We start from the raw sequence: 24,922 nt of genomic DNA on the forward strand, positions 1-24,922 counted from the left end.
ATTACTACTTGTTTCCTGCAGCAGCAGGAAGAACATTCTGTTCATGACGCGTTCCAATGACTATGTAATGTGGCTGATCTTATTGGAAGCTTCAGACAGACTGGTGTTTTTCTTGTTACGCACATAAATGAGTCTACCCAGTGCATACACGGGCACAGCTAGGCAGGGAACACCTGCAAGGACAAAGATAACAGCATTGATCCACGATGGGTAGGGTATTGACGCCAGCAACGGGAACTCCTCCTGCAAAAGAAAAAAAAATATGATGAAGGTTTCTGACACTTCCTCTGGTGCATTCAATGGCGGTACTAGCAGCTAATTTGAAATATGAATTAGAGCACTTACAGAGTTGGGGTCCCAAGTTAAATAAGTGGGCGTCTGTTGGACTTGAGTGACCAGGTAGAAAACCAGAATGATCATGAGGATCAGAGGACTGACAAATCTTAGTGTGACCTGCCAGTAGATGCCTGGTTTACTACCCACCATGAACTCCACATCCCTGTTAAACCTGTGGAGCAAAACATCACTTTAAAGCGACAGATTCTTCGACCCATCCTGTGGTATTTACATCACCTGATGAAAACACTGAACATGGAGGACACCATTTTTGCAAATATATTGTAATGTACCGTACATTGTACAACAATGGGATGCACTGATTCATACAGGGAGTTGGAGGGGCTGGTTAGTCAACTCTGAATATCTATGTAAATATTCACTGACATAAATGCAATCTAAACATTTGATTTTGCTGACTTTGAACCTTATGCAAATGAGTTACACTTCCACTCAAAAGAAACATAACTTCATTAAAATATTAACAAACCTGTCGATACCATAGATGTAAACCACTGCTATCATCTCGAACAGTCCAATGGTAAGCAGTGAAAACGATCCAGCAAATCTGTCAAAGAGGGTCAACCAGTGAATCCCAGATTGTTGTGCAAAGAGGAGGGAGATGATGAAGGCCACAACACATGTGATGCCTAAAACACACAAAAACCAGTCAGCTGAAGGAATAACAACAAGGAATAACAACAGCAGAGGGGAACGCCTTAACATCTTCTGTATTCTATCATGTCGATGCTCTGAATTTGACTCTGTATTGCTCAATCTGGGGCTCGGGTGTAGGGCTCGGGTCTTGCTGACCGAATGTCAGTCAAGATGTTTTTTAAAAAATGGCCGTTTAAAAAAACAACAACATGGTCCTTTGAGGCAAGTACATCATAAAACAGTGTCGTTGTAGGTCTGTTTGGTCATGCCACGTCATTCTCAAATGCTGAGACATGATAAAAAAGTTACCTAATTGCAACTTTATGCTTGTAATAGATACCCAGGTCCTGTCCCTTAAGGCTGTGCAACAAACGTTCTTGTCTTACTGGTGCCCTCTTTCCCGGCACCAAAGGAGAACACACTCAATACACTCCTGTGGCATTTCTATCAGAGAATTTCATTCAAGTCACTTGGTCCACTGAAATAAGTCCCTGAAATGAGCGCTAGGTCAGCACAGAGCATTCACTTTACCTGTTAGAGCCTCCACAGGCCATTTTTTCGGGAATATAGCCAAGTCTTTCAAGGGCGCCACCACTGCCTCAATGGTGCCAAACATAGTTGAGAGACCCAAGCAGAGCAGCATGACGAAGAAGAGGACCGACCAGACAGGTGAACCTGGCATCTTGGTGATGGCTTCAGTGAAGACGATGAATGCCAGGCCCGTCCCCTCCACTCCCTGGGTTAGCACCAGAATTGACACTTAGTCTGCCAATGGGATGTAGTTGATTTCATCCTTACCTGGCTGAGGAATGTTTGCAAGTGGCAGGACTTTATATCCAGCCCCTGCACCACATCTGGGTACGAGCTGTTCAAATGGGCATATGCTGGCTTGAAGGTCTCTGCAGTTATGCTGTCTTCAGGAATATCGAAAGCATTTATCAAGGTCAGGATGTTTCTGAAGACCAAGAAAATGAGTGCATATGAGTTCATTATTCCCATACATTGCACTGTGATCAAGCATTCAGGCGTACATCATAATCCTGTAGTGTGAGCCCTCCTACGTTTTCTACCATACAAATCCCTGGACTTTTGTTCCTGTCTCTGAAGACGTTCATTTTGGCTTAGTCTTGATTTCCATGTAAGAGCACTGGCCAAGTTGTTTGATCTATGACTGATTGTGAAACGTGGGTAGCTCATTTTTGGATAAAATAATAACACAAAACATTGCATTTGTATAAATTATGTGTATAATTAGTTGTATAAAATATCACAAAAAGGTAAAGAGTAAAATAATTTGTTTTATTCCTGATATTATTTGTTTTAAAGCTACAGTGGTACCTCGGTTCATGACCACAATCCATTCCAGAAGGCCTTTTGTGAAGTGATTTGTTCGAAATCTGAATCGATTTTTCCCATTACAATTAATGGAAAAAGAAATAATGCGTTCCAAGCCTTAAAATAGGCTTTTGTAGGAGTGAATGTAGAGTGTCTGCTGCAGGTGCGCTGTTCGTCTATGTGTGTGGCCGCTGCATGTGGGAGGGGTTGCCGAGTGAGTGACGTCTCTCCAGAAGTGAAGAGGTGCCCGGTGCGTGTCCAGCTCTGAATGTGTGCTTCTGTGCGGTTTGGCTGTGACAAAGTCATAAACCAAGTAACGCTCTGTCCCAGACTCGCCTCATCCCTGTCCGACCTTCAGCCGACAACAGGACATAAAACCCTGGAGTGTGCGCTCCAGCCTCGGAGGTGTGGAGAGCGAGCACCTCCCCTATGACACTCTAGCACGGTCCAGTGCGGAGACAGGAAAGATTTTACACCTCAATATAAAGAAAAAACAGTCGGTAAATGTAGCTAACAGGACACGTCTGCATACAGAGGCTGCGTTATACACAATAACAAAGCACGTCGATGGTCAACTGATCTGTCCGCGCACGTTATGTTTTTGGGGACATTACAGTTCCGGATTTTCATTTGCAAACAGAAGCAAAAAAATCTTGAAGTTTTTGTTCGAACTCCAATTTGTTCGAAGCCTGGGACGTTCGAAAACCGTGGTACCACTGTACATCTTTCATCTTTTTACCTGTTCTGTTGCTCTTACCACCTTTATGATTTAGCACACTTCAAATGACACCAAAGGTAATGACATCTTCTGAGATAGAGAAAACATTTTTGGACTCACTCGTTGATACAGTGCTCGTACTTCTCCGTGGCCATGAAACCGATGATCGTGTAAGTCACTGCAGCAGCGTAGACTGACGTAAGGCCAGTGATGATGGACAAGAACACAGCGTCTTGCACACAGTTGTTGCTGTGAATAGAGGGAATAGACAGTATCATACATGCAGGCTTGATTCTCAGCTCTGTTACTCTGTATTAGAAACCCACTGAACAGGATTGTAGCTGGAGAAGGAGATGAGGCCTCCCCATGCCAAACTGAATGCATAAAAGACCTGCGCACCTGCGTCCAGCCATGTTGTAGGATTACTTAACTCTTCCACCTTCAAAACAACATACAGTATAAGGAAGATGTTGCATTACATGCTCTTTATATTTAACATCCATATATTGATTACTACATACATCTGGTGTGAAGAGATACTGAAGTCCAGTCAGGGATCCTTTTAGAGTCAGTCCCCGGATCAGAAATATTGCGAGGACGACGTAAGGAAGGAGAGCAGTGACATAGACGACCTAGAGAAAATGGGGCTGTTAGGAACATTAACCCCAGCTTTCGGTGTATCAGTGGTACACAAATACCTTTCCAGAGGTGCTGATGCCCCTTATGCAGCAGATACCAACTATCAGCCATGCTGCCACTAGACAGACCACCATGGGCCACTGCATTTTGCCAGACTCAGAAATGGTGGTTGAACTGTCCAGAGTCACTCGATAGAAAAAATAATCCACAGTTGAGCTCCGTTGACAATCAGATACAAAACCTGCGAAAGAAGCATAAATCTGTACATTACAGTCATGGCTGTGGGATTAAGTGGGCAAAGTTCCATACCTGTCCTGTTCTCGTTGAGAGGACATTGCGACCAAGGCAGTGGATTTTGAAAGGAATTGAAGAGATACCACATGACCCAGGCCATTATTGTATTGTAATAGACCCCTATGAACAATGACACCAGCATTGATGCTATACCTGCAACACAGAAATGTCTGTTACTTTAGTCACACGACTGCCGTTTGTTTTCTAACAACTGCATTGACATACCGATTCCAGTTAGATATGGATTTATACACCTCCACACCCCAACACTGCCTTTGCGCAGGCGCTGGCCAATGGCAAATTCTAACAGCAGAAGTGGCATTCCCTCCAGCACCAGCAAGATCAGGTAGGGAATTAAAAATGCTCCTGAAAAACAAGCCAAAAGGCAATTGTTCAAAAACATAAGTTAATGTGATGATCAAAGAAAAAAACGTTTCAAATGTATACAAATGTAACAGAAAGTTGGGACGGCGGGGCATCAACCTACTCCCTAGGTACCCACTCAGGTGCACTTGAGGTATGAGCATCGGCTCATCTGGCCCAGCGACATACTGTCTACTAGTCATGAGCCAAGGCTTCATTGAACAGTTACGAGGGAGACTCAAAAGTTTTGAGCCTCTTACTTGCTGATTCCATGTAAGATCATACTGGTCACTGCACGTTGTGAAAGAGACATACTGCAACAACACGCAAGTCTAGACCAATCGAATTGCAATGGAAGCGGCTGCTGTGGAGAGCTGGTTAGGTGACCAAGATAATGTGTTAACTGATCAAGAATGAATGACTGGCAAACAAGGTGAAACAACTGTGTGGAGTTGGACAGGACTATGTTGAAAAGTCAACCAGTATAAATCCAAATATCATTCTTTCTGTCTAAGACTCAAAACTGTTCCTTATCCCCTGGTACATTGATACATTTGGTGCTTTTTATTCTTGGCCTATGCTGCTTTTCTAAACATTTTCTGAGAAGAAGAATATGAGCAACATCCAGGAACACTCCAGAAAACCCCAGAAGTGAAGTCCATTCTTACAACTCGGTAGGATTCAAGCCTTGCGACAACCTCTGAGTCTCTTTGATCTTCTTTGTCCAATAAATCATTCAATCAGTAATAAAAGTGCTCCCGGACCGAGTGATCTCACCTCCACCCTTATCTGATGATTTAATATTGCAGAATCACGCCATCATGCAGAGTCACCAGCTGATCTACCATTCCTCTCACTCACAACCCTCCTCCCCCGAGCTGTTCAACAAAACCTCTCTGGATGACAAAGTTCTATCTCTCAATCGGCCTCACATTTCCAGGGGTTATTTAATTGGAATATGTAACTAATAAACACTAAATGTTTCATTGTTTACTGATTGAAAGTCATTGCTGCTGCTTTGGGAAGTCAGATTATTGCTGACACCTTCATAACCACATTCTCTGCCAAAATTTGTTGCGATTATCACTGGCTACCAAGACAACAGCATCCCACAATGTCTTCAATTGGAAGTCCTGTCCATAGAAATTGGGAGTACTGTTAAAAGCATTGTGTCAAGATCTGCCACATCTGTAAACGTCTCATACCCCATGCTCTTAGATCATACCTTACCAGACTGCCAAACTGTTGAATTCCTTTACCAAGTTAACTAAACTAGACTACTTCTGGAAGATGAAGCTCAGCCGGCAGATACATTCTGCCATGCCACCATCTATATGGTTATGCCATGTCCTCTAGCCACAGAATGCATTCTTGGACTATAATTCCACCGCTGAACTTTTTTTACTGTAGACTCTAAAATTGGAAAATTTTGTGGCAACTAGTGATCTCTTACCTTTCCAGAAGTGTTTTGCTTTCAAGCAAACTTGAATTCAATTGATCATTTGAAGACATCTCCAGACATGCAGGCTAACTGGTGGGGAGTATTTGACATGTTTCTGTTTGATAATTTCTTAAAACACTGTTCAACACAATGCACAATGAAGTAGAATGAAACTCTGCAAATGCAGCGTCACAAAGTTAAAGCATTAAGATGAGTTAAAAATCCCACTAATGCCAATCACACAATGATCAATGTGTGTGTATTCCTAAACAGTGATAATATATTTGTAGGATGGGTGACAACCCCAAAACACCAAAAATGATCCAGTTAGATGAGTTTTGAAAGAGAATATCTGAGCCGCTGCTGGTCTTCTGCCTTACCTCCACCATGGCTTTGGCATAAGTAGGGGAAACGCCACACGTTGCCCACACCAATACAAAATCCCACACAAGTGAGGATGTACTGAGCTTTGTTGTCCCATTTCGGCCTGTCATCCGTCTCTTTCTTCTCCTTCTGATCCAGATCATCATAAGAGGGGATCCGGCTTTCAAGTCCAGGGTTCGGAAGTAGCAGCTTCATGTTGATCCTCCTCAACTTTAGCAGAGTTGTTCTAAACAGTGAAGGGAAAACATTTGCATATGTTCCTGGCAAAGCAGGTTTATGAGTTTATGAGCACTTACACTCCAAAGATTATCCAACGCGTTTGATGCCCTATCACTCAATACAGAGCAACATTAAAACGGAATTCAAGTGGCTTTGTGGGAGTGCAACGAGCCAGTGATTTTCCCTCCTCTGAATGGAAATTCCCTGTGCAACCACTTACTAACTGTTGCCCTGAAACTCATTATCAGACAGATTGCAGTTGCAGTGACAAGGACAAAGTACTTAAAGACGCTATATATGTGTGAGAAAGTATGGTCCAAAGGGTTGATATATCCCGATTGTTAATAGCCCACTGCATGACACTCAGAGCTAATATACTTAATAATTAACAGACGCTGTAAAATGCCAGAGGAGATACATGGAATTACATTTGGAAAGTGAGACGCAAAATAGAGACCCCCGGTCTTTTCTTCTTTCTTGCCAATTCTTGCCAAAATTCTGCACAAATCCGAAGCTAAAACTTGTGAACTAGCCACAAATTTGTGAGTCTTTTGCTAGAGTTTTGCTAAACTCAATTCAATTTGAAAACACAAATCATTTTGCCTTCCTGCCTTCGAATGAAAAACTTTCATACCAGACCCTATATTTAATTAAACCGGTCCAATCGGATATTAGATTTATGTGGCTATTAGATGGTGCAATTGTTAGCACTGCTGCCTCTCAGCAAGCAGGTCCAGGGTTTGCGTGTTCTCCCCGTATGCATGTGGGTTTTCCTCCCACAGCCCAAAGACATGCTCATTAGGTCAATGGGACACTCTGAAATTGCCCAAAGGTGTGTGTGTGACTGTCCTGTGATGTGTATTCCAGCCACTTGTCTCTTATTGTTCTGTTCTAATACACATATTTAAACAACAGTGAAATCTGTTAAGTGAAGCATTCAGAAACCATGTGACATAAACTTCCACGTGTCCAAAAGGATCTGCCATTTTAATACTCAAAACATATATATATCGCTTCATTTATGCTTTCACATAAGAAAATGAATGTCATATTGTTGGTATTGCGGATGTTTCAAGTGATGTTTGCTCGTTTGATTAGTAAATCATCTGTCACCCTGGCACGTGTAACAGTGGCTTATCTGAGATTATCAGTGTTGCCATGCACATGAGGCTAAAATAAAATAATGCTTAACCAGCAGTCAAACCACTGCCAATAGAGATGATAGAAATCTTACCATCAAAGGCGCCGGCCACTCAAACATGGAGGTGAAAACAATACCAAGTCAGTTACAGTGTGAATCAGTATTTTATTGTTGTGGAAGTTAATACTGTAAACAAACCCTCGATACATGCAGGACAGGCCATTTCATTCATGATAGTGATCCCACATGTTTGTGTCCCTGCAGAACTTCTGAACTTTGAAAAGTTTCGGAATATTATAGAAACAATGACAGTTATATTTCCGCACACTATCAAATAAAACACTTGTCTGTAAAAATAGAATCTATTATTTTATTTCCCTAAATGCTTTTCATGGCAGCAGCAGACATAAAGGTATCTGAAGAGGGCATACAGCGGTACAGTGATGCTGGGCACTCCCGCCAAAATAAAGATGATTACGTAGATCCAAGAGGGATATGCTATCGCCGCCAGAGAAGGAAATCTCTCCTGAAGAGCAGAAAACAGTGTTAGTCAGGTATTTGCTGAAGCGTGGTGTTATGCCTGTCTCTAGTATCTGGTCATCAGTCCACTGAATGGCCAGTTTTCATAAAGTTATCATCCCTTCCTATGGGCCAGATGGCTCCCACTGTGCCGACTAGTTGGTACACACATTATATCAATGGAACATTACCTAATCCTGGCTCAGACTTGACACTCAGTGGCCAAGCATCTTTATAATTCAAACTTCTAGAACTAGTCCATGTGTTGTTTAGAAGGAGAGCTTACAGTTCATGATAGCGAAAGCAAAGTAAACCAGCTGCAAAGAGTTCAGACCTGGCGTTTCAAAGGTTTCAGACAGAATTGATCATGTTGAAATGCCTATCCGACTCTGTCCACACAGTATGGACAAGACTGTATGGACTCCTCACCCATATGAATGGGTGAACTGTAATACCATGCAATAGACTGAAAGCAGCTGTATTTGGTGATTTGCACTTACAAAGTCCGGGTCCCACACTAGATATGTGAGTGTCTTCTGAGCTTGTGTGACCACGTAGAAGACCAGGATGACAAGGACGATCGCAGGACTCACAAACCTCCATGTTACCTGCCAGTAGAGGGAGGGCTTGTGGCCAGTCATGAACTTTATGTCATCATTGAACCTGTCGCATAAGGAAACGTATTAAATAAATGCCCTTTCTTTTTGACGTTGAACAAGTGTTATAGATTGAACATACAGTGACCATTACTGCCACAAAACATGTGTTACTCATCACTCTGTTCATGCACGTCCACTGTGTTACTGCCATTATGATTGTTCAACAATAGCTCATTTTCTGCTACGCAATTCACGTACCTGTCAATCCCATAAACATAAACCACAGCAATCATCTCAAACAACCCAGTGGTCAACAGTGGAATCGATCCAGCAAAACTGTCAAAGAGTGTCAACCAATAGAGGCCAGATCGTTGAGCAAAGAGCAGCGAGATGACCAGGGCGACGACACAGGTGATTCCTAGAAGAGACAAACATGACGAGAATGATTCCCACTTAAGGTTTCAGTAAGGGCGCAGATACCTGTCAACACCTCATGAGGCCATGTTTTTGGGAACACTCTCAAGTCCTTCAACGGGACCACCACTCCTTCAATATTGCCAAACAGCGTTGAGAGTCCCAGACAGAAGAGCATGACAAAGAACAGAACCGACCAAACTGGAGAGCCAGGCATCTTGGTGATGGCCTCTGTGAACACAATGAAAGCCAGACCTGCCCCCTCCACGCCCTGCAGACAAACTCATGTTGATCCTCATGTGGAAGACGTGGTGGACAAACAAGTGCATCTATTCACCTCACTGAGAAAGGTTTTCATGACACAGGAAGGCAAATCTAACCCGAGAATGACGTCTGGACTGGTGCTGTTCAGGTGGTCCAACGTGGACTTGTAACTGCTGGCCGTGATGTTAGTCTCAGGAAGGTCGAATGCGTTCAGTAATTTCAGAATGTTACTGTGGAGAAAGAACATTTTTACTTTCTAACAAAACAAAACAAACCAAAAAAGGGCAGATTTGTAAAGATCTCATCTTTCTTGATCTACATTGGGTATGGACTTGAGTGTGGCAGGCCAAGTTCAGAGTGACAAAAGCTAGTTACCCTAAACAACATCAAACAGTGCACATGAAAACCGCATTGTTCAATGTTGCATGAGTTGCATAAATAACACAAACAAAAAAGAAAAGCGCAATTAGAGTAAATGGCAATAGATAACTGCCATTTCCTCAGCTGCTGTAACATTATATTATGTGTTTTATTCCAGACCCTGCTCTAGTGTACATCAACTGGGAAGGATTTGTGCAGTGTTGTAGTCGAGACCACACCAACCGAAAAAAAACAGTAACATTTCCCTGCAAATGTAACTAGCCTGTGTTGCAGCTTCTTTTATGGTACTCTAATCTAAAATAAAGCCCATTATAGTCAAAACATACTGATGGCCTTGTATTTCAGTACTTGCAAGCCATTAGCAAATCAGACAGAAAGTCATACCAAAACATCCAACACAAATGGGAAATATGGCAAAAAAAATCTGTATCAAATGCAAACAAGATTAAACAGGCTAAAACCTATTGACAGAATTTTGAGAAACATGTTCAAAAACTTGATTGATTGAAAGCAGATTTTTTGTTTTTCGCAGAGAAGCTCGAGACGTTTGTCCTGTTTGGTGCAGAACTCACTTGTCAATACACTGGTCGTATTTCTCTGTAGCCCTGAAGCCGATAATAGAGTAGGTGACCGCAGCAGCGTAGACTGAAGTAAATCCAGTCACCACAGACAGTATCACAGCATCCTGCACACAGTTGTTGCTATGGAAGAGAAAAATGGGTTAACTCGCTTTACACTCTACGAGCTCTAGTGAAGCCATACTGGGACTGAATTTTTGGGAATCTTCTTGATGAAGAAAAGAGAAAAAATATATCTCTGCATTTGCATAATTGCTTGTGGATTGCTTAAGGAAAAAGAAAAACCTTACTCCTGAATAACTGCACCACACAACCCAGGTCCCTCTGGCGTTGTTATCATTTGTTATCCGTTACTAGTTTATAGAAAGCTTAAAGAGAGCTGATGTGGTGCCTTCAAGCACAGTTATTTTGGGTGATTATTATGAAATAAAACCAGGCCAGGACCTTTGATAAATGTTATCCAGTGTGACTAGCATATACCGTTTGTGAATGCAGAGCTGTCTTACTGAACAGGATTGTAGCTGGAGAAGGAAATAAGTCCTCCCCACGCCAAACCAAAGGCATAGAAGACTTGAGCACCTGCGTCCAGCCATGTTGTCGGTTTCATCAGCTCTTCCACCTGCAACGTTATAGTTAAGTTTCACCAGAGAACAATTAACTACCGTGAAAGTCAAATGCCACTAGTTACATCTGGTGTGAAGAGGAACTGGATCCCACTCAGGGCACCTCTGAGGGTCAGACCCCGGATCAGAAAGATTCCCAACACGATGAAGGGGAGGATCGCTGTGATGTACACCGCCTAGATGAGACAGGAAACACTGTAGCAGAGCCCAGCAGTCACTTTGTGCACTCATGCGGACCTTTCCAGAAGTGCTGATTCCCCGAATGCAACAGATGCCGATGACCGTCCACGCAGCGACCAGACACACCACGATCGGCCAGTGAATTCCTCCAGACTCAGATATGGACGTCGTTGTGTCCAGTGTGACTCGGTAGAAGTAATAATCCACAGTCGAGCTCTGTTGACACTCTGGAACATAACCTGCAGGAGCACCGCGCTGTTGACTTTCTGTGTCACGCTTACGACGGACAACAGGTGTTACCTGTACTGTTTTCATTGAGCGGACACTGAGTCCAAGGCAGTGGGCTTTGGAAGGAATTGAAGAGATACCACATGATCCAGGCGATCAAGGTGTTGTAGTACAGGGCCACCAAAAAGGACACCAGCATGGAGGCGATTCCTGAGGGACAGCATCACGGTCACATGACACCAAGTACCGTGGATCTTGAAGTTGTTGCATACAGACCAATCCCAGTTAGATAAGGGTTGATCGTCCTCCACACTCCCACACTGCCGCTCCTGAGACGCTGGCCAATGGCAAACTCCAATAGCAGGAGAGGCATTCCCTCCAACACCAGGAGGATGAGGTAGGGAATTAAAAATGCACCTGGATGAAGTGACGAAACATGAATTTTGATTGGAACAATTTCTTATCGTGAACATGCATGAACAAACATCGCTTTATGTTTAATTTTACCAACCCACCCTGGACTGGGCAAACATGATTGAATGTGTGTTTTTAGCATTTCATAAACAGTTGTTCTTTTCTTTGCAGATACTTGATGTTAAAAACTATCTTGTGTTCACGGAGTGGCCCTCGGGCACCAGTCCCATCGTCAATGATTACATCTGTAAGTGGAACACAGAGTTAACAGGTCACTGAACATGTCTAAAAGGTTATTTCAGGATTCTATGCATTACTGTACTGTAAGACACTAATAATTTAGACATATGAACGTGAAACAAGGTGACAAAGTGCTTCTTAATAGGTTTTGCATATTACGCACCCCAATGGAGCGCACGTGAGATTTCCAAAGCATGTGTTTATATACTTAAAAAGCAGCGGGAATGACAAATGTGAATATATATACGCACTAGATTTTAACCCAGTTAATGAGCACACATTTATATTTATTACTAGGTTAACTATTTATTTAAGGAAACGTTGTTTTTACATGTTTTGGGTAAGTTATGCAAGAAATGCACTCGGAGAGCACTGACCTCCACCAAGTCGAAAATCCTTACTCAAATATAGATTTTTATTTTTATTTATTATTATTATTATTATTATTGTTATTTTAATTTAATTTTTTATTTATTATTTTAAACACATAATTCAGGGTCATATTTGAAAAGTTAAAACTGGCAGCAGCATTTCGGAACTCGCTTGTGCAAGACACACAACAGGAGCGAGCAAGAAAGGAAACTCCAGCTGTAAGGCATTCTGCATCACACAGAGCGACAAGGCTTCTCTAACCTAACCCTTAGTGATGATCCAAACAGCCAGATGAACTCAGACAAACTCATAGCTTCCTAAAAATTACGTACTAGGCCAATGTTCAGAGCAGGAACAGCTGAACATCCAATAAGTCCCAGGAGAAAGCATCTTATCATATGCTTTATTCTAACAGGAAACATACACATAGGTACACATACTGTAGAATACTTATAATAACAATAATAATATATTTTAAGTCTTTTCTGTGCTTCAGTCATGTGTCTAAGTTGCCTGGCTACTGTCCACAGGGTAAGATTTTCTGTTTTCCATGTATTCAACCTCAACTCTTTCTCAAATGCCACTGCTTTTATATGAAGCTGACTCAGGCTCTCACATGTGATGTCACAAGTTTAAATATCTAGAAAATTATTGATAGCCGAAGGTGATTCTGGGAGAGCTGAGGTCAACAATGAGTGACCAATTTAACTTGGCACTTACAGGTGGGAAAAAAAACACTTCGGTACAACGGTCCACTTGACCATCTAAAGCGAAGGTGAATTTGACTTAAATGCCGAAACGTTCACTTTGGTAACTGTGTTTGTGTCTCAGCTTACCTCCTCCATGACTCTGACACAAGTATGGGAACCTCCACACGTTACCAAGGCCGATGCAGAAGCCCACACAGGTGAGAATGTACTGCGCTTTATTGTCCCACTTGGGCCGGCTGTCAGCCTCCTGCTTCTCCATCCGTTCCAGGTCCTCATGGTTGGGGATCCTACGATCCAGTCCTGGGTTCGGCAGTACGAGTCTCATGGTGTCCGCATGTGCACTGGAGCTGTCTCTCTAGAGATGAGCCATTAATGGGAGGATTTGTCCACAATACAGCACTCAGCAATGTTGAAACGAGTTTATGATCTGTAGCTTTATCTTGCGCGGCAATAGATTAGTCACTGAACGCTATGTTCGCTGTATTTATATAACCCACCTTAAAAAAAAAAAAAAAAACATCACAGGGTTACTCATTAGTTTTTAACATTTAGGATTTTATAGCATATTGGTTCATGGCTACAGTAAGGTACAATTAGCAGAGGTGCTGGAATAAATAGAATAAGTAAGAAGGTAATATAAACACAATCATAATCATAAAATCAATTAGTAGAGATAATTGCTGAGTAAACATCAATTATACAACAATAAAAAAAAAAAAAGAAAAAACACTCCCGATGTCAAAACATCCTTCAAAAAAAAAGAGTCCTGTAACCAAATGCCACTAATGTCGAAAGTGGTCCTATCTGCTATTATGAAAGACAAAAGATCCTTAATCCAGATGGTGATGTGGATCACTCCCAGAATTGAATCATTTGTTCCTTCACCTCTATAATGTTTCATGCTTTTCTGACCACAGTCAGAAAAACAGGCAAACCAATGCCATCAAAAACATAATCTCTTTGTTAGAGGTGAAAACATTTTGAGTGTATAAGAAGTGACCATCAAACGATGGATTGATTCATCATAGCCACCTTGACAATGAAACATTCATTCTGCAAATACGCAAGAGCTGTCTTTTTAAGTAACTCAGTGTGAACTACTGATACATCCACTATCCATCTATTATGTGCTACTCATCTGTGTCCCAGTCACAGGCCCAGCAGTCTCAGTCGTAAAGTCCCAGAACCTCCTCTCCCAGGTCAATTCTACTAGACCACCTCCTTGCCAGCTGGGACATATGGTCTCCCCAGCATATCCTGGGTCTGCTCTCTGGCCTCCTCCTGGACAGAAATGCCAGAAACACCTCCCCAGGGAAAGATCTGGGAGGCATCCATTCCAGAGGCCCAAACCACCGCGTCTGGCCTCTCTCAATGCAGTGGAGCAGCGGTTCTAGTTTAAGCCTCTCCAGGATGTCTGTGTTTTTTACCTTAACCTTAAAGCTAAGCACTCTGAGCCTGGACTCTGTGGTGAGAAAGATTGTTTATGCTGTTTGTACTGGCAGTATTGCGCTTTTGGTCATTAAAGGTGCGGGCTGGAATGTAGATTCACCTCAGCTTTCACTTCACTTCAGCAGACGGCTACAGCATCACTGCCAACACTGCTTTGATCTGGAGTACTTGCCCCAACTTCCTCGAGTACCTCCACAAGTACTGCTACATCATCATTGAAAATGTGCTCAGAGAAATACATGACAAGATACTGTTGGACAATTTTAATGTAGCTTAAAAACAAAAAAAACACTATATGTATAACCAAAAAGTATTATGTCACATCCCGTCCCTCAAAATATTGGAGCACAACTCATACAAATGCAATATGTTACAAGTGTCAACAAAATCAGATAACGTACAAAGATTATGAACACACATTAATGCTGTGTGTGAACTACTTCCAGCACGGAGATTTATTGGTTCAGCGGCTACCAACGTTCATTTCAGAAGTTGGACATGGTTTTTTCTTTAACATAGAATGATCATCACTGTTGAGCTGATTTATAGAGCAGCAGGGTTATTATGATAGCAGGGCGGGAATTTGGTAACAACACTTGTAAAACAGCGGGTTATTAAAATATCTGGTTTATTAAGATCAGCCCGCTCTATGTTATGTTTATCTATCATCAAGCATGTAGAAGATCCTGAAGCCACTCTGCCTTTCTACTCGAGAACAGGGGTAGGATGATCCTCAGCTCCCCCCCTGAGCTGCTACTTTATTTGTATACAATTGCAAATACATGCATTATAATACACTGGTTTCCAGAGAAATAAATGTTGCAGGATTATTGTAGCTACAATTTCCCAGATATGCTCTTGACAGTGTCACCACTGTTGCCCCTGCTCTTGCAGAGTCTCCTCTGGATAAACTTATAAATGGCAAATCCTGGAACGGCTAGACTAGGAATTCCGGCGAGAATAAAGATGATGGCGTACACAAATGACGGGTATGGCGTAGGTGCCAGCACTGGAAAGGAGGCCTGTGGACACATAAAGAGAACACTGTGGTTAGATTTGCTTGCTAAAACAAGTCTATTGATTCAACATGACATTTGGATTTTGAAAAACAGATCTCTTGTGTTCCAGTTTTAGTGACAAGGAAGAGAGCGATAGGCCCCTGCATATGACGTCCTCCAGGTAAAAAAGCACAACCATCACTGTCTCACATCATTTCTGACTTCCGTCAAAGAGCCAGGTCATACAAACCAACTCATGACCAGGGCATGCTCTTTGCTACACGCTTCACACGTTTAATGAATGGAGATGGGTCCTTGCACACCGACGGCGACGCGAACAAACGGTATGAAATTGTGAAACATTTGGGTAGGAATATTGACACACCTGTCTTTACACATCAAGGGCATCACAATTAAATGCATGACATTCGCAAGTCACAGTGACCGTAGGAAATATTATCATGAAAACTATGAAAAGTCCTGCCACATCATATTTTTCTTTCTTTTTTCAAACCTGCTGTTTTTCAATGCAAGCTTGCACATCAGCAACATTATTTCAGTGGGTGAAATTGCTTCATATATTTTGCGGACTGAGGTACATTTTTTAAAAGTTTAGATTGCGACGAGAGCACATGAGACTGAAGTGCTTCTTGTTGATATGTCACATACCAAAACATTCAACATGGTGGGGCGTTTGGTAGTGTTCATATCCCAACACCCGGTTCTTCCTTACATGACACATAAAAACTGATAGACAACGATTATAAAGACAAAACGATTGGAGGAGAATAGCAGTGGAGATTGAACGTGTGTATAATCAAGCTCATGTAAACTGCTGGCGCTGTACAGTGGGTCGGCATTGAAAGGTGGATAAATACGAGCCACCCACTCCTGTTTTGCTTGGTCCATAAGGGTGGGAAGAGTCTCTGTCAGTGACAGTGTAACAGCAAGGATGCACACTGCAGAAAACAGGACATGTAGAAAACTGCAATTGCCATTATAATCAACAACGTTGTGGAGTAAACTAGAAGCGAAGAGTGAACTTCCATTCAGTATTAGGGTCCATGATTGACATCTAAATGACACATCTGATCTTGAGTAAGCCACAGGGCAGGAAGGGTGGATGGGGCCTGGATGTGGAAGATGTTCACCATCTCCACAGAGTGCACAATTATACAGAGAAGCTGCAACCCCTCCATGACCGAAGAGCAGAAAATACCTTCGCAAGTTTTTCATTTCAAAACATATCAAGCACTTACCGAATCCTCATCCCAGACCAAGTAGGTGAGCTCTTTCGTCACCTGGGTTACCAAGTAGAAGACAAGGATGACCACCATGATGAGGGGGCTGATTACCCTCCAGGTCGCCTGCCAGAAAATATTGGGCTTGTGTCCGATCATAAACTCGATGTCCCTGTTAAACCTGTGTGAAGGCGATAAACAGGTGCGCAATTGTCAGCAAAGTGTGGATGAAAGCCTCAATAAAACACAACCTTGTACTTTTATTGGTTACAGTAAACGTGGCAGAGGGTGTGTGTTGAACATGTGAACTGGACTCGAAAGGCAATAAAGGTGTGAAAATAGCACCATTAGTTGTCGCTCAGCATGGCACCTGTATTTGTCACAGTATTTGGAGTCAAAAGTGGTGAAACACACTTGTGAGATTTCAGCATTAATTCCTCATCTTTATCTGCCTTGTGTGACAAGTGAGACCTTTGGTCCAAGGCCGGTGCTGTTGCACAACTGCTGCGCGTCTAATAACCTCGTGCTTTTCAGGAGGCCAGCAAGTCGTGTTCACAGCCGACCAAGGGCTTGTTCTGCACCAGGTTAATCCAGGGTCATTCCAACAAAATAGCTGTCACTCCTATCATGTACCAACTTATAAAAAGGAAAACGTCACATTAGCACTAGCGTGGCTATTGACCGAGGACACCGTTTCTAAACTCCACCTGGTCATGACGGGAAGTATCGCTTCATAAACATTACTCAACAAATGTTTATTGCCTCCTGTCCAACGCCGGCTATCTTATCGTACATTTTGCAACATCAGAGGAGTTGGTGCATTTGTTAAAAGCATGTCACATGACTCTCAAGCGCAATGAGGATGGGTTTATGTAACGTGATTTTGTTGTTGACTCTCAAGTCACTGTTATTAAACTGACCTCCAAGACTTCCCTTGCTACTCGAAGCGAGAGAATCCAGTCCTTAAAACCATGGTTCCCAGTGTTACACTGCTAAAACTGTAGCGTGTGTAGTGAGACTGCCCATTCGGGGAGTTATGCCATAATGTTTTTAGGACTCAGTGGACTCAATAATGACTCGGTCCATCAAAAAAGAGAGATCTCAGCTGTATATTGAGAAGAGGTTTGTCTGGTTTGTATGTTTTACTTCTTTGTGCCATCTAAGAGAAGACCTAAGATCCAAGATTTATAGCCACCGAAATGTGTCTTTGCACAGAAAATGCTATTTAGTTTAATACTATTTCTAATGTAATCTTTTTATTCTGAAAATCAGGATGATTGTAATGCCTCACTAAACCTATGTACTGAACACAACATACAAGGACGGGTTTAGAGATGTCCGCTGACATAACCGCTCGTTTTTACACTGAAGTATGTTGTTGTATCCCTGCAGTGCAGTAGTCGTCCTATATACAGCATGTCTATAGGATGGGTCTCATTATACACAAAGGTTAATGATGTTCTGTGACGTGGCAAAGGATCTCCAGACTTTGACCTAATTTGATACTCCTTGAGGACCATCACTCAAGTCACGCTCCAGTAGAAACTGCATGTCTTACCGATCTATTCCGTAGATGTAGATAACCGCTATCATTTCACAAAGTCCGATGACCAGGAGAGGAATTGAACCGGCAAAGGTGTCGAAAAGAGCCAGCCAGTAGTTTCCAGATCTCAGAGCAAATAAAAGCCCCAACAGAAACGAGACGAGACACGTTAGACCTGAGGAGCGAGCAAGGTTTTGTTGCATCAGCACACTGTTTTGAGATATTTAATTCTGCGTATTTATCGGTCCTTACCACAGACGGCCTCTTTGGGCCATCTCTTGGGCAGCACTCCTAAGTCCACCAGAGGAACGACCACTCCTTCAATGCTTCCAAACATGGTTGACAGGCCCAGACAGAACAGCATGATGAAGAAGAGCACAGCCCAGAGGGGGGAAATTGGCATGTTGATGATGGCCTCGGTGAACACGATGAAAGCCAAACCTGTGCCCTCAACTCCCTGTGGAAGCAGAAGCACCTTTCACTCTTCACTCTTCATGTTCCTGGCTCATTGTAGGTGGAAGGTGACCCACCTCAGTGAGCAATTTCTGCAGGTCGCACTTCACAATATCAAGACCAGCAATGATGTCCGGGTTGGTCTGGTTGTAGTGGAGCAGAACGTCTGTGTAGTTGCTGTCAGTGACGGATCCCTCTGCTAAATTCAGAGCGTTCATCAGCTTCATGATGTTGCTGCAGAAACAGAAGCAGTCACGTAAAGCTGCCACCATTCTGCCAGGCCGCAGTGGTGTCCAAACTCACTCTCCGTTGCACTCATCAAACTTCTGAGTGGCTCTGAAGCCAATGATGGAATAGATGACAGTGGCGGAGTACACGGAGGTGCAGCCGTTAATGATGGAGATGAGAACAGCGTCTTGCTCACAGTTGTTGCTGTAAGAAGCAGATGAGGGATTAGAAAAGAGAAATACACCCATGAGGGCCTGATACTCACTGAACAGAGTTGTAGCTGGAGAAAGAAATGAGGCCTCCGAAAGCCAGTGAGAAAGAGTAGAAGACCTGGGCGCCGGCGTCCAGCCAGGTCGATGGATTCATCAGCTCATTTACCTGCGTAAAGGATTCAAGGATTCGATATAATGTGGGAGATTGGCAAACCATTTGTCACAGATCAGAAGTGCCAGTCGTGCCGTGTCATTTGGCAACACTCGAGAGCACATACCTCACTGAAGACGCTCATATGTACACACATTGGGATTTTTGTTGCATGAAATTATTGCCTTTTTCTGCCTATCTATTTGCTATGAGCTCAATCGGACAGCAGGCGGCAGCAGCGCTCTTTCAGCACACACAGCAGTGAAGGGTTCCTTACTGGAGGTAGCGGTGTTCAGACTCATGACGGCTCTGTTCATGCTGTTTTACCGATTTATATTCATTTTGCGATCCAACCCAGTCACATTATTGGTGGAAATCGGTACCCTCAGATGAATAACGCCTCCCGAAAGACAAAAGCGACAGAAGCTTCAACTATAGGTTCTTGCGCAGGACATGAACACTGAATGGTTAGCATGTTATTTGTGAAAATACGATTGCAAGGGGTTTTCTTTGTTGTTTTCATCACGCTTATCCTTTCCCTACAGTGCAAAAAAAGGTATTGGTATTGTTGAGCAACTTGAAAGGACAGTTCACCGAAGCGCCACTAGGAGGCAGCAAAGCACTGCTGCTGTCACGAGAACACAGAAGCGAGCGCGCACGTGCCTCCTGTATCTCCGCGGAATGAACTGTAAAACAATGACCATGGGCCTGTAAATGATCTCATGCTGTCGAGCGCGGAGCAAGATCCGCGGTCCTCACTGAGTTTTGAACTTACATCTGGGGTGAAGAGGAACTTGATTCCATCCACCGAGCCTTTGAGAGTGAGTCCTCTGATGAGAAAGATCGTCAGCACCAAGTAGGGCAGGGTGGATGTGATGTAGACGGCCTTTGACCAGAGGAGAGAGCACGGTGAGTCGAGAAGTTAACGAGAAATGAAAAAAAATGAAGCAAGATCCAGCTTGCCAAGAGACATTTTACTGAATCAGTTGCACTCATTGGGTCAACGTGTGTTTTCATTCTGAAACCTTGAAGGTGTCTGGTGGCAGAACTGCCAGTATCACATTGCTCTCTTGACTCTGAATGTGTTTCTGGATTTACGACGCTTCCAGTAGCCTTGTAGTTTCGGCTGCTTCACTCACCTTCCCTGAAGTCTCGATTCCACGGATGCAGCAAACATACAGAAGGGTCCAGGCTGCCACCAGGCAGAGCACGATCCACCACTGCAGACCTCCCGACTCATCTATCCTTGTCGATGTGTTGAGAGTTTCTCTGTACCAGAAGTAGTCGACCGTGGTGCTCCGCGCACACTCTTCCACCAGACCTGCACGACAATAGGAACAGGACCAACTGTTTAGAAAGTTGCTTTTATTCATCTATTCAATGAACTTCATTTAGTGAATGATGAACCAGCAAGTCAACTGCACCGCCACTGTATCTCACCCTAGATGTGATTTTTATTTTTGCCCTGCAAGATCATGTCGTGTGTGTCTGTGTCAACTTATTTCACACAGAAACCAAAAATGTAATTTCTCATCTCTAACTGACAGGAGAAGTGTATCAGGTTAAATCTTACATAAAGCAATGCCTTCCCCTGCCCTGGGGCTGAGTGAGCTGAATTTAAAATCCCAATTGAAACAAAACATTAACTAAGTTCTTGGCAAGCTGGAGTGCCTGTGTTTTTGCAGCCTGGTCTGAATACTGAGTAGCAATATTCATTTGTTGCTTAATTCACGGTGAATATCATTGGTCTACCTGTTTTGTTTTGGTCCAGAGGACACTGACTCCATGGGAGAGGATCCTGGAAGGAGTTGAAGAGGTACCACATGATCCAAGCCATGATGGTGTTGTAGTAGACCCCCACCAAGAAAGAGGTGAGCAGGGAGGCGATACCTGCCACAGGAGAGCATAGAGGCTCAGTATTTCATGACCAATTGAGTCCGTAGGGGATCTCACCCACCAACTCCAGTCAGATAGGGGTTGATCGACCTCCAGACGCCCACGCTTCCTTTCCTCAAGCGTTGGCCGATGGCAAACTCCAGGTGAAGCAGAGGGATGCCCTCCAGGACCAGTAGAATGAGGAATGGGATCATGAAGGCTCCTGAACGGGACAGTGGTTGGTGTGAATTGTAATAATTGGAATTTTGTTAAACAGCGCAATTTATTATTCATTTAACACTGTTTTATTGCCATAATAGTCGTTTATTTATTTGAAAATTTCCTAGAAAAAAAAGTAATTATATTTGATTTTTCTTCTGATCAAGCTGTTTACATTGATTTTTATGTATTCCAATTTTGGATTTTCCAAATGAAGATTAAAAGTAAATATAATGCAACGGTATTTTTGTTCAAATTTGATGGGAAATTTGGTGGTATTATTAGTTGGAGAAACAAATTTACAAAATAATAATACATTTTGAAACAAGCGTAATATTACCTCCTCCATGACTCTGACACAAGTAAGGAAACCTCCACACATTCCCAAGCCCGACGCAGAAGCCCACACAGGTGAGCAGGTATTGGGCTTTGTTGTCCCACTTGGGCCGATCGCCTGCTTCTTCAACCTCCATCTTTTCCAGCTCTCCATGAGTGGCGATGCGGTTCTCCAATCCTGGGTTCGGAAACTTCAGTTTAATTTTCATCTTGGATTTGAAACCTCAATAAACAAAAATCCAAGTTAAGCTCCTTGCGCTTCTTGTGTCCCTCTGGACTGCAGGATGTTTATCTGTCCTGAGACAAATCTGTGAGGGCTGTTACTGATTCTCAGAGGAGTGTTGTCCTCGTGGTGCTCTGCCTCTAATGAGTTTGTGCCGGAGGGACATAGAGGTATCGCCTGTGACCTGTGGTGGCAGTTATCAGTTGCTTATTAAATTCTGTCTCGTATTGTCTTGCGTCAGCAACTTTGATTTGAAGACGCCCAGCCTGCTTTTGTGAAAGTCCAACATCAGATGACACTCCCACACACAATGGCCTAATGAAGTACAACAAGACAATAGATAAAAAACATTAAACTTGCCTGCTGTTTTTTTACTTGTAAACAAAACTGTCATAAACAGACAGTCACAAAGGAGAGAAACCTTTATGTAGTGAGGATCATATATCATTGGTCCAATAAGAAAGATGGTTTTGGAGGATTGACATACTGTAGCTGTTTTAAAAACATGTCAGCAAACTGAGTCTTTCCGGATCATTAATTATTGGTTGCTTTGCATACCAGAACCGAGCCTGTGCCTGATTCACTGGCACCCCCCTTCATTCAAATGTCCTCAAGTCAGTGCCAAGAGATGTTCTGCCGTAGAAGTACCACAGCAATGACTTCCTCCCAAAGGAAGGAGCTGTGAAAGGCATTGCTGCAGAGGCATTTTGGAATCCCAAACTATGACTCTGACTTGTAAATATTGGTCGGAAGCCCTACACTTGTATCAAACCCACGACCAAGGGGCCAAATTTGGCCCACCAAGTCATTTTATGTGGCCCACAAGAGCTTTAAGCATCGAGTGCTGGCTTTAATCCTAACTTAAAGCACACCATTCATTAGATCAGCTACAACGCGTATAGGTATCATGATGCCATGCCATTCTACAAGCACCCTTTGTGAAAGCAGAGTTTCAAATGCCAGCAAGTCAAGGAGGACAAATTTGGCACTAACCACATTACCCTCGCGTAATTACTGGTGATTAAATATTAGCCTCTGGATAAAAACCTGTGTTTAGACGTCCCCCCGACCAGGACACTTTGTTATGTATACTGACAACCTTGCTCTAGCTGGCGCTCACATATTAGCCTGGGTTTAAAAAGTCCCTTTGCTGAAACAAAACATATGCATAACAGCAGTTGATCCAGTTGATTCACATCTAATAATTGAATCTCTATTGTTGATGACTGAATTAATCAAAAAGAATGGAATGGATTGATAATTTAGAGTCACATGTACTTGATATACCTGACTTGCAAACCTTAGTTTGAACCTTGGTATGAGCAAAAGTTCATCAATACACAAATGTTTTCCATCGCAGCTTATCTAAGCGATGCGACCTTCCGTTTTCCATGTTGTCTTATGGCCACACCCAGTTTTATTGCTCCCACATCCGCTCACACATTATATCATTGAGCCAGGATTTTTTAAAGTTGGTGATCAAAGGCTTAGTTTTACGGTGCTTGAGGAAGTTTTTAGCTATGAAATTTAGTTAGTTCAGTGGATCATATCTGTGAACATATCAGCATGATGGAATTATTCACCTAGACTATGATGACCACTGCATTTATGCAGATATGTGTTGTGAGAACTCTCTTGGCCAAGGGTTAAATTCTTTCAGTAGTACTCATTGTTTTCTTCTAACAGTCTTAACCATTTTAATCTGAATTTGAGAAGTTTCATTGTTCTGCGATGGTGGACTGTGATAAATGTTCTTCACTCCACCACTGCGATTGACAGGGTTTTTGGTGAAACTAGAGCTGTTGAAACACATCTGCGCATTTTAGTGGGATTTTGAGCTTCATGAGATGTAGATTTTAATTTGGCTGGAAAAAGTCTGAGAATTTATACACATATAGAACCTGACTATACCCGCCCATGCTTTAGAATCTTGATAACAAGAAACCTGTCAGCAAGCCTGTAAAATAGTTCTCCGAATCCACAATAATTTTCTGACCCCATAAAAACATGCTGTACAGGCAGTGAGTCACAACAAGCTCATTCATGAAATTTCTCGAGAGTTTTGCAGCACCTTTTCATAGCAAAAACTGAATTCATCGTTAATTCCTCCCAATAGTTTTGGAGCAGTGGTGGCTCCTGAAGTTTCATGGGACGGCAGTATGTAACATCACTTGAAACACAATTGATCTATGGTTTCTTACTTTGTCCCAGAGACAGAGATTAGAACTTTACAGTAGACCGTGAGTCAGCAATTCAGTTTTCTAGTATCACTGCTTTCATAATACTGTATTGTTTTCTTTACAGTCACGTCACATGGTCTGGTGAAGGAGTGGTTCCAACTGAGGATTGGATCCATGAAAATCACAAAATTGGAAGTAATTGGAAGTAAGACAGGAAGTGACTCTGACTCAGTCCCACTCATTTGAGAGGTTCCAGCCGGTGTTAGGATTTGCTCTGACAAAAATATGTGAAAGTCAGGCATCAGGAAAATGGATTCCCCTTGTTCCTCTTATTCCAAAGTGGCAAATGTTTAGTTCTGAGGGACAATTGAAGCAGAAGCATTACACACAATCACATCCCAAGGTGGTAGTGTTGTAGTCAAGACCAGAGCATACTGAGACCAAATTCAAATGCTTTTCATAATAAATCAAGGTCTGAAATGGTTTCAATGGAACAAACAAGTAGTGTGTTCTGCATTCAGTTTGGTCTTTCTCTTATCTTCCTCAAAGATATGTTATATGCTGCAGTCTTGACGACAGCACTACTGCCGGGAGATGCGAGCATTCTTGTAGCCATGTGCACTGATATGATTTATGTATCGACTGCTTTGGTTTGTTTTTATAATGTTTATTTGTCTTTTTAAACAAGAGTTTTTATTTGAATCTTGAATTAGACAGCTATTCAAGTTAATAAAAACCTCCATGTCCAACAACATTTGACTAAAC

General features: G+C 42.6%; 3 protein-coding genes and 1 long non-coding RNA gene across 4 annotated transcripts; 1 reads left to right on the forward strand and 3 right to left on the reverse strand.

The window, feature by feature from the left end:
• Positions 1-60: 60 nt before the first annotated feature.
• LOC128757223 (sodium-dependent neutral amino acid transporter B(0)AT1-like) lies at positions 61-6,362 on the reverse strand. Its single transcript, XM_053862330.1, has 12 exons — positions 6,164-6,362; positions 4,205-4,345; positions 3,995-4,132; positions 3,745-3,926; positions 3,568-3,678; positions 3,373-3,485; positions 3,167-3,295; positions 1,792-1,948; positions 1,525-1,729; positions 827-986; positions 346-508; positions 61-243 (listed from the first exon to the last, which is right to left on the reverse strand). Exons 1-12 carry the CDS (start codon positions 6,360-6,362, stop codon positions 61-63), a joined length of 1,881 nt encoding a protein of 626 aa, XP_053718305.1.
• A 1,535-nt stretch (positions 6,363-7,897) lies between these two features.
• LOC128757224 (sodium-dependent neutral amino acid transporter B(0)AT1-like) lies at positions 7,898-13,380 on the reverse strand. Its single transcript, XM_053862331.1, has 12 exons — positions 13,176-13,380; positions 11,590-11,730; positions 11,386-11,523; positions 11,143-11,324; positions 10,971-11,081; positions 10,789-10,901; positions 10,277-10,405; positions 9,397-9,553; positions 9,126-9,330; positions 8,904-9,063; positions 8,547-8,709; positions 7,898-8,053 (listed from the first exon to the last, which is right to left on the reverse strand). The coding sequence occupies exons 1-12, from the start codon at positions 13,372-13,374 to the stop codon at positions 7,898-7,900; spliced, it is 1,854 nt and encodes a 617-aa protein (XP_053718306.1). The 5' UTR covers positions 13,375-13,380.
• Positions 13,381-14,885: 1,505 nt separating this feature from the next.
• On the reverse strand, positions 14,886-21,963 carry LOC128757046 (sodium-dependent neutral amino acid transporter B(0)AT1-like). Its single transcript, XM_053862053.1, has 12 exons — positions 21,759-21,963; positions 21,282-21,422; positions 21,077-21,214; positions 20,464-20,645; positions 20,100-20,210; positions 19,227-19,339; positions 19,037-19,165; positions 18,811-18,967; positions 18,533-18,737; positions 18,296-18,455; positions 16,756-16,918; positions 14,886-15,520 (listed from the first exon to the last, which is right to left on the reverse strand). The coding sequence occupies exons 1-12, from the start codon at positions 21,961-21,963 to the stop codon at positions 15,335-15,337; spliced, it is 1,890 nt and encodes a 629-aa protein (XP_053718028.1). The 3' UTR covers positions 14,886-15,334.
• Positions 20,014-24,624, forward strand: LOC128757047 (uncharacterized). Its single transcript, XR_008414354.1, has 4 exons — positions 20,014-20,233; positions 21,096-21,195; positions 21,268-21,437; positions 24,282-24,624. It is a non-coding gene; the product is annotated as an uncharacterized LOC128757047 (long non-coding RNA).
• Positions 24,625-24,922: the final 298 nt, after the last annotated feature.

The sequence above is a fragment of the Synchiropus splendidus genome, chromosome 4 (assembly GCF_027744825.2).
Source record: "Synchiropus splendidus isolate RoL2022-P1 chromosome 4, RoL_Sspl_1.0, whole genome shotgun sequence".
Taxonomy (NCBI): Eukaryota; Metazoa; Chordata; class Actinopteri; order Syngnathiformes; family Callionymidae; genus Synchiropus; species Synchiropus splendidus.